The 8,824-nt window shown below is 40.2% G+C and overlaps 1 protein-coding gene across 1 annotated transcript; it reads left to right on the plus strand.

Moving 5' to 3' along the window:
* Nucleotides 1–406: 406 nt before the first annotated feature.
* Nucleotides 407–6,441, plus strand: CHRNA9 (cholinergic receptor nicotinic alpha 9 subunit; the record flags this gene model as incomplete). The annotated part of the gene is made up of 5 exons (XM_080623446.1): nucleotides 407–860; nucleotides 1,980–2,125; nucleotides 2,888–3,042; nucleotides 3,704–4,236; nucleotides 5,882–6,441. The coding sequence occupies exons 1-5, from the start codon at nucleotides 791–793 to the stop codon at nucleotides 6,439–6,441; spliced, it is 1,464 nt and encodes a 487-aa protein (XP_080479572.1). The 5' UTR covers nucleotides 407–790.
* Between the last annotated feature and the right edge of the window lie 2,383 nt (nucleotides 6,442–8,824).

Genomic DNA, 8,824 nt, shown 5'->3' on the forward strand with positions numbered 1-8,824 from the left:
TAAAGTCTTGTCAAGTTCACCTGGGAAAAATTGTACTGTATTGGGAAATGGCATTTTATCTGCGGAGTCCAATTTTGCTTCTGATTTACTGTACTGAATTCTGGCCTGAGTTGTCTACACCTGTGGAAGTTCTTGTTTGCACAGTGATACAGGGCTACTGCAAATGTTGCCTGCGTTGTCTGACTTTGGTGTAGCTGCCATCTCTTCCATGTGGTGAAACATTGTTTTGTCAGCATGGTAGTATGTAGGCTGTGGGGTTTTTTCTGTCCTGTGACATATTGGATGTGTGACTATATCAGTTAAAGCACTAAGGCAGGTAACCTTTTTTTTGTAAGGGTCCACAGATTCTGCACAACTGGTTCCCAGCAGGCTATTGCTCAACACATGGGCAGGAAAATGTGGCCCAACAAAGAACTGTAACAGGATTCTTCAGAAAGTGGACAAAACCACTACATTTGTACTGAAAATTGTAATGGAATACGATTTTCCTGCTGATATCCAATCCATTTGTCATCGCCTTCAGCATTAGCTTGAGAACAGGCAACTCTCAGCTCAGGTTACGGAGGAAGAGAGGGAGGGCTCATCAGAGCCTCAGGCAGTGGCAGAGACAAAGACCATCCATCGCTGTAGGACTCTGACAGCTGCTGAGGGGGAGCTGAGCTGCTTCTAGCAGCTCATCAGTGCCTCAGCATCTTTGTGCTGTGCAATTTGGTGTTTTTTTTTTTTGTTAGTTTTGGATGGTGATAAACATTTTTGTCCTTGAGAGAGCGGTTTCATTTATTAACCAAAAATGAAGAGAAATAGCCTGTCCTCTTTTAATGTGTCTCTGTGGTTGCTGTTCACAACAGTAATACTTCAAGGTGAGAATACTGCTTGATAGCTAAATGTTGCACTGAGGTTTACTCAGCTCGGGAGATGGTGTCTTGATGTGTTTTGAGTGGTTGAGCTCCAGAAGGCTTTCAGCTGTTTTGCTTTACTTTGTCTCACTGATGATATAGGCAAAATGAACGACCATGTACAGCCAGAACTTAAATGCTTTTTGGGAAGCTTTTATTTGCCAGGATTTCTTCTTAGTCAGGAGGGTTTGCTTTGAACTCCGATTAGTCCAGGAAGTCACTGTGAGTCACCAGAGTGATGTACTTCAAAGCACTTACTTACTGTGTAGTGTCAGCTGGCATTTGTGCAAGTCTTGAGTGTTACTGTCCTCACCCTTTGCTTGCTGAAATGCGTGAATCTGTCTAAAGGCAATACAGAGACTGCCTAGAGAAACTGTGATGTACAAAACTGTGGAACAGCACAAGTGGTGTTTAAAACCTGAATTTTCAGTGAAATTTTCTTAGTAATCAAGTTTGGCTAGCAAGAAGCATCTCCAAATACATGGTTTAGAAAAGATATTAGTGCAAGGATATGTTAATATATTGCCAATTTGTGAAGAAAAGCAGCTCAGAGTTTTTCCAGGTAGCTAATAAATACATAAATATTTCTGAAAGTAGCATGAATCTATTAGTGCTGTATTTAAGGAGATATCACAAGTCATTAGCCTGGGAGTAGGTTTGACTACAGACTTGATTCTAATTTTAACTTGGCAGATGTGACTTAAGAAAATAATGTATATAATCAGTAAATATATATATAATCTGTAAAAATATGCCTATGAAAGACAACAGTAAAATAAAGGTAATGATATTTACCTTCAAAAAGGTAGGAATCTCCATATGCAGCATTTTTTTGAGTGTGAAAAGCTAAAGTAAGCTATTCATTTACTACAGGTGAATGCTGTCATCAGGTGTTGAATAGCTTCATCAGGTATACTTCTGTTTCTGAACTAAATGATATTCTACAGTATATGAATGATGAATATAGGAAATACCACTTTCCTACTTTAAGGTAGAGAATACCACTTCAAGCTGTAGGATGACGGTGTCTTGTCATACTACCCAGTGCTTAATCTGATGTACTGAACAAATCTGTTATTCTAGCTGTAGAATCAGCCAAAGGAAAATATGCTCACATGCTGTTTAATGAACTCTTTGAAGACTACTCAAATGCTCTAAGACCAGTGGAAGACACAGATAAAGTACTGAATGTCACTCTTCAGATCACGTTATCCCAAATTAAAGACATGGTGAGTAATAGGTTTTCTAAAGATGTGCAAGAAATGTACTAGCTGTAAACCTTTTGCTTGGAGTAGGAAAAGCAACTTGTGTTTTGTTGAGACAACTTCAGTAATGCTTCCTCAGGAGGGTCCAGTTCTCCCAGTACTTTGTAGATTCCTATCTGACTTCCACTGTAAGTCTGCAAACTTCAAGCTGCTGAATTGTTAAGACTTCTTTTGTAGTTAGATGTTGGTGTCACACCCTCCAGGCAACTTTTGCTGAGTTTTAAGTAAAAAAGAGCAAATGCTTTTTCTAAGTTGCAATTAATTCCTACACAAATGCCCTATTTTAGCCTTCAGTAACTTTTCTATAAATTTGGTTGAGCTAGATATACTTTTAAGGCAAAAGAAAATGTGTCTGAAAGGAGAATGGAAAATCACTCTTGTGACTTCTGAATTACAACTTCAAGGCCTCACCAAGCTTTAACAACTTGTTAGACTGGATCTGTCAGCTGCTTGGTATTCTTAAAAGGAAATTCTTAAGATACTGGGAGCTTTAGACAACTGTGATTAAAGCTAGGGAGGATGCAGGGGGAAGAAGGTTGGGCAAAATAAAGTCAACAAATGAGCTCAGTATAGTGTATGGGCATATGGCTGGGAAGTACTCTTGTGGCCTGTCAGTATTCTGGCCTGTTTTGAGCACTACTTTAAAGCTATGGAACAAATGCTGTCTGCTTCTAAGATGTGATTTTTGCCACCTTCAGCTAGATATACTTCTACATTTTTATGCAGGATGAAAGGAACCAAATTTTGTCAGCTTACTTATGGATTCGACAAAGCTGGTATGATGCATACCTCAAATGGGACAAAGATAAATATGATGGGTTGGATTCTATCAGGATTCCAAGCAATTTGGTTTGGAGACCAGATATTGTCCTATATAACAAGTGAGTGTGGCTGGACAAAATCAGCTGAATATGTCTGAGGGAGGGAGGGGGTTGAGGGAGGAATTGGCCCACAGAGTCTGGACTCCTGTAACTGTACCTGACCTTCGTAAGGGGTGTGTGTGTTGTCTTAACGTTTGTTTCTGATCATTTAAATATTTTGCAATAAAACCATAGGCAAGGTTTGGTAGTTGATTATGGTACACAACAAAGCTGTTCTCTATTTCTCTGCAATGGGAATTGAATACCCTGGCAGCCTGAAGTGCTTTCTGCTGAGGCTGCTGAAGAGCTCAGGAAGGTTGTCCACAAAAATGTGGTACATGAAGGCTGCACTCCTTGTCTGCTCTCCCAGGCCAGTAGATTATTTTCATCTTTGAATGGATTCTTATCCTTCTGTATCCTGTTTGAGGTCAAGTTTGAAGACACTGTGGCCAACAAATAGAACAAAATTTAGCAGCACTGGTGTTTGGCATTAACAAGCATTAATACCTGTTAAAAACAGTTAATAACAAGTTCGTACTGAAGTTCAGTAGAAATAGAAATATGATTTCAGAAGCATGCTTTTAATGGTGTGAAGTGAGGGTCTTCTGCTTTGCCCCCTCTTCTCTAGCCCACACCTGAAGTCAATCTTGACAATCCTGACTGTCATTTTTCTGTCTTTTAGAGCTGATGATGACTTTTCAGAGCCTGTGAACACCAACGTTGTGTTGAGATATGATGGAAAAATCACTTGGGATGCACCTGCAATCACAAAGAGTTCGTGTGTAGTGGATGTATCTTATTTTCCTTTTGATAGCCAACAGTGCAACCTTACATTTGGGTCCTGGACCTATAATGGTAATCAGGTAGACATCATCAATTCTCTTGATAGTGGTGACCTCTCTGACTTTGTAGAAGATGTGGAATGGGAGATTCATGGTATGCCAGCAGTTAAGAATGTCATCACTTATGGCTGCTGCTCTGAGCCTTACCCAGATGTGACCTTCACACTGATTTTGAAAAGGAAGTCTTCTTTCTACATATTTAATTTGTTGCTTCCTTGCATTTTGATCTCTTTCCTGGCTCCACTGGGATTCTATCTCCCTGCAGACTCTGGGGAAAAAGTGTCTCTGGGTGTTACAGTTCTTCTTGCTCTGACTGTGTTCCAGCTGATGGTTGCAGAGATCATGCCTCCCTCTGAAAATGTACCTTTGATAGGTAAGCTTCATACACTTTGTCTTTTAATATGGCTTACTAGTATTAGGGCTGTATGTGTAATTTGTGGCTTTTGGGAAGATAAAGATGCTACACTCTTAAAACATATTGAAATACTTACAAAGCATGTGGAATTTGTACAAATATGCTGGTTTTGTGTTCATTTTAAATTATGTATAATCTATTTTGTATTAAAGGTAGTTAGACATTCAGGGTTATTTTATCATGTCTTGTAGTAAAGCTAATAACGGAAACAGTTTTAGAACCAATGTATGAAGTGTCAGCAAGAACTAAGTACAAGGTCACACACTGCTTCGAGACATGTTTCTGTCAGATCCAGATGGTTGGATGGCCTGGCTGGGACGCTCAGAGTTGACTTAATATCTGTCAATCATTACATGGAATTGTAATTCTTGCAATCCATTATGCTGGATTTTAACTTTTGACTGAGAATTCAGAAGAGCTGATGTGTAGTGAAAGGGTGGTGTTCAGCACTGTCTGTTTACACTTTGCCAGGACCTTCTCCTGCCCTGGGCTGATCTGCCCTCTCAGAGATGAGCCTGTCTCAGAACACAGTTGCCTCCATGCTGGCTTCCAGCTTCATTAACAGAATTCAGATCTATTACTTTTATTTTCATTATTAATGTGTATAAAGAAAACTGCATGGCTTAACTGAGACAAAACACTGGTCAAGGAATAGGCCTGAATGAATTTCCCACACCAGCAGCAATGATTCCTGCTAGAATAGCTGGATCTAGCTTTAGTCTGCTTTCTCCATTACCTTACTCTCACTCAACATCCTTTCCAACCCCTTTGAAAACTGGGATCACATCACGCTTGTCTGTGGCCAGCCTTTGCTTTTCCTGCAGAGGCTGCACAACAGCAGAGCAGGGCTGGGAGCTGCCTCTTTCCACAGAACAGAAGCCACAGTAGGTTATCCAGAGAGCTGTGTACTGCAGTTGTGAAAAGCAGTGGCTGAGTGGCACAGTTTGTACTTGCTGTATTTATTATCTATTCCTGGAGAGAATGAACCTTGCTCTTATTCAGATTAGCCATGCTAAAATTTGTACATACAGCTAACAAATCTCAACAGGCAATGGAGCCACCTTTTAGCTCTGTGCCTGGCCTCTCAGCTGTCACTATGCTAGTTATGGATACCAGCAAGGTCTGGATATTCACTGGCCCATGTGAGTGTGAAGGCATCCATCCGCTTGTATGGGGTGTGCCAGTAGCTCCAACAATGCATTATCACTTTTGTTAACAGTGGGAAGTGGGATTTCTAATGTGCCACCTGAAGCCATTGACATTGGGATTTTGCGGACACCAGGAAAAGAGGAGAGCTCCTGATTAAGCTGCTTTCTGAGTGGGTGTGTCTTGAGAAGACAGGGGTTTTTGACTTACAAATATTTACCATGCTAAAAATTTACTAATCTGAGAGGCATATAAGGTTTTGCTTTAATGACTTTAATCTTTGTTTTTAAATGGTAAATTAAGTGTGATCTATGTAGAGAGAATCAAGATGATTAAAAATTGGTTTCACATGCATTTGTTTAGCATTGTGTTATCATATTGTTATTTCTGCATTTATTTATTTAATTTTTTAATTATTAGGGTAGCATCTCTAATATGATTTTATTCTGTGTTCCAGGAAAGTATTATATAGCAACTATGACCATGATAACAGCTTCCACTGCGCTGACAATCATTATAATGAATCTCCATCACTGTGGTTCAGAAGCAAAGCCTGTTCCACAGTGGGCCAGGGTGGTTATTTTGGACTACATGTCAAAAATCTTTTTTGTTTATGATGTGGGTGAAAATTGCACAAGTCCAAGAAGAGAGAAGGAGGAAGAACAGAAGTTAGAGGGGGATAAAGTGTGTCAGAGTAGGCACACTGAGGTAAGGAGTCAACTTCCCAGCAGGAATGACAACTGCGATATCAAGGAGAAGCCTAATGGAAATTTCAATAAAAGCTATGGAGCTCATGGTGACATTAATGTTAGGGAGACTGTTAATTGCTGTTCCTGTTACAAAATGCTGATTAAAAATATTGAGTATATTGCTAATTGTATTCGAGACCATAAAGCAAACAGGGCCAAAGGAATTGAGTGGAAAAAAGTTGCAAAAGTGATGGACAGGTTTTTCATGTGGATTTTCTTTATCATGGTGTTTTTTATGAGTGTGCTGATCATTGGAAAAGCAGCTTAACTGAAGATGAACACATTCCTTTTGTAAACCTGAACATACTGGGTTGGCTTGTTTTGGTGAAGCTCTGGGACAGGGCTGCTTTTGAGATCTTTGTCTTGCATTCTGTAACAATAAACAAATTGATTTTGTAGGCTGTGATGGTGAGTTGAGACATTGCTCAGTGAGGGCTTTGTTAATGACTGTCTTTGCCTTTTAGTGGGGGAGTGCAGCCTTGATGAGGCTGCTGGGGAAGTGCTCTGCATTCCATCTTGATGAGTGTCAGCCATGACTTCAAGCTGAATGGGGTGGAGCATTGCCATGATGGAGCAGATAGCTTTGCAGGGAGCACTGTACTTACAGGTCTGCATCTCTGCAGCTTGTAACTTGACCAGCCCTTCCCCCACCAAAGTGAATTTATGACATGGTTCTTGGAAATCATGCCTTCGTAGTACTGCCTTTTTCCTTTTCAGCTTGTCTTCCTAACATCTTTTTGTTATGGTTCTCTAATCACTGTCCTATCATTTCATAAGCTCTATGTGTCTATCTGCTGTGTTTTTCACTTCTAATATCGCTGAGCTTACTGAGTATGAAAGTTAAATTGATTTTTGTCTTTGTCACCTCCTGCTGCTGAATATTACCCTATTGTCACTAGGGCTCCAGTAAGCCAGATACCCAGGATAACTTGCTTACCAAGTCAGAGGGCCCCTCTTGAGCCTAATAACAGGAGGGATGTCTGTCCTTCCTGAATGTCTCATTCCCTATGGGATTTGTCGAGATAGGCTTTTAAATGCTACTTGAGACTGCTTAAATATGAGATGGTGACTTTTGTCTCTGCTCATTTTGTTGACCTTCATCAATATTCAACCCATGTGTCCCTTGTCCACTCTTGCATCCTCTTTAATACTTAAATTCTAAAGTGCTTACAGGAATGCAAAGGTTCTGTGCATTGCTTAAGCACAAAAGCATGATCTTACAGTCTCATTAAAGTAGTAATCAACACTCCTTGCTCAACACCTTGAATACTTATGTGAATGTGTTTGCTGACAACACCAAAACCCCATCTCATGTGCCTTTTTTCCTGTTAATCCCCTCAGACTGGAACTCTGGAAGATGCCTCATCTAGTAAAGTGAGAAACTAGTACCCTAGGCGTGCCCATGGCAGATAAATTGCTTTTACAAAGCATCCTGAACTTTGAAACCATGATATTCTAGATGCAGTGGGAGAGGCAGAATGACACTGTAATGGATCTCAGTCAAAAGTTCATGTGATAAAACTCACTTTCATAATTGTTGCAATTCATAGAAGCATGCCTGTGAAGGTGTAACTTAGGAGTAAGGAGTCAAAATAGCAAAGTGGTGCAGTTCTGCCCAAATTCATTGGGAGTAAGGTGTTTCTGATTATTATGTAAATGATGCATTGAATTGTTAATACCAGGTTTTCTTTTGTGTGGAATAATTAATGCTGTAAACTTATCTGGATTCTCATACATAATGCAAGCCTTAAGTCCAGGTTTTAATGTAAAGCTAAACTGGGTGGCTAGCCAAGGATAAACTCAGCATGTGGAAAGTCTCACGTGTTCCTTGTACGTTATCAGTTCCTAGTCAACCAGGGTAACTTTGAATTGAATAACTCCCTTTAGAAGACAAGCTGTTCACTTTCACTGTGCAGAAAAACGGTTGCACCCATTTACCATGGAGTTCAGGGTTTGGCATTCATACTGCCTGTTTGGGGAAACGGATTTCTATTCTTTGCTGTGGAAAAAAATACTGTTCCAAAAGTTGAGGGAGCAAAGTATTCAGAAATGGAGTAAAATATTCAAAACATGAGTCTTCAGCATGGAGAACTGATGACCAAAGGCTTGTCTCTACTTTATGGGTGGCATAGAGTTACTGTTCACTGCCTCTTCCAATATAATATCTAGGTACCTTAAATGTACAGTGTGTATCAGTGGCAGAGTCTATGAATGCTAAAAGGCTGAGGAAGTCCTTGCATTGGGATTTGTGAATGATGAAAGGTTACATGGATTTAAATAACTGGGAGGTAAACATGAAAGACAAATCTATCAGTGTACTACTACCTAGTCATGAAGTGTTGAAAGGTGGAGCAATATGTCAGGGATTCGTGACTCTGTATTCTTCAGTGCTCTTCATCCCACAAGTGGCACCCATTGGAGACAGCTTCCAGGTTTAGACAGACCTTTAGTCTGACTCAGAATATCTTTTTAGCAGTTCAGATTGTGCCCATGCCATTCTGTTCAAAACTGCTGCAGCTGCAGGCTTCCCATGTGTAAGAGTAAGCTTGCAGTCACAGGCGGATCACGGGCATCTGTCATGCCGGTGCTCTTTCAGCATGCTGCATGCTTCGATGGTATTGAAATCATACTTTGTACTTCCTTAGCATGTT

This window comes from Psittacula echo (genome assembly GCF_963264785.1).
Source record: "Psittacula echo genome assembly, chromosome: 1".
Taxonomy (NCBI): domain Eukaryota; kingdom Metazoa; phylum Chordata; class Aves; order Psittaciformes; family Psittacidae; genus Psittacula; species Psittacula echo.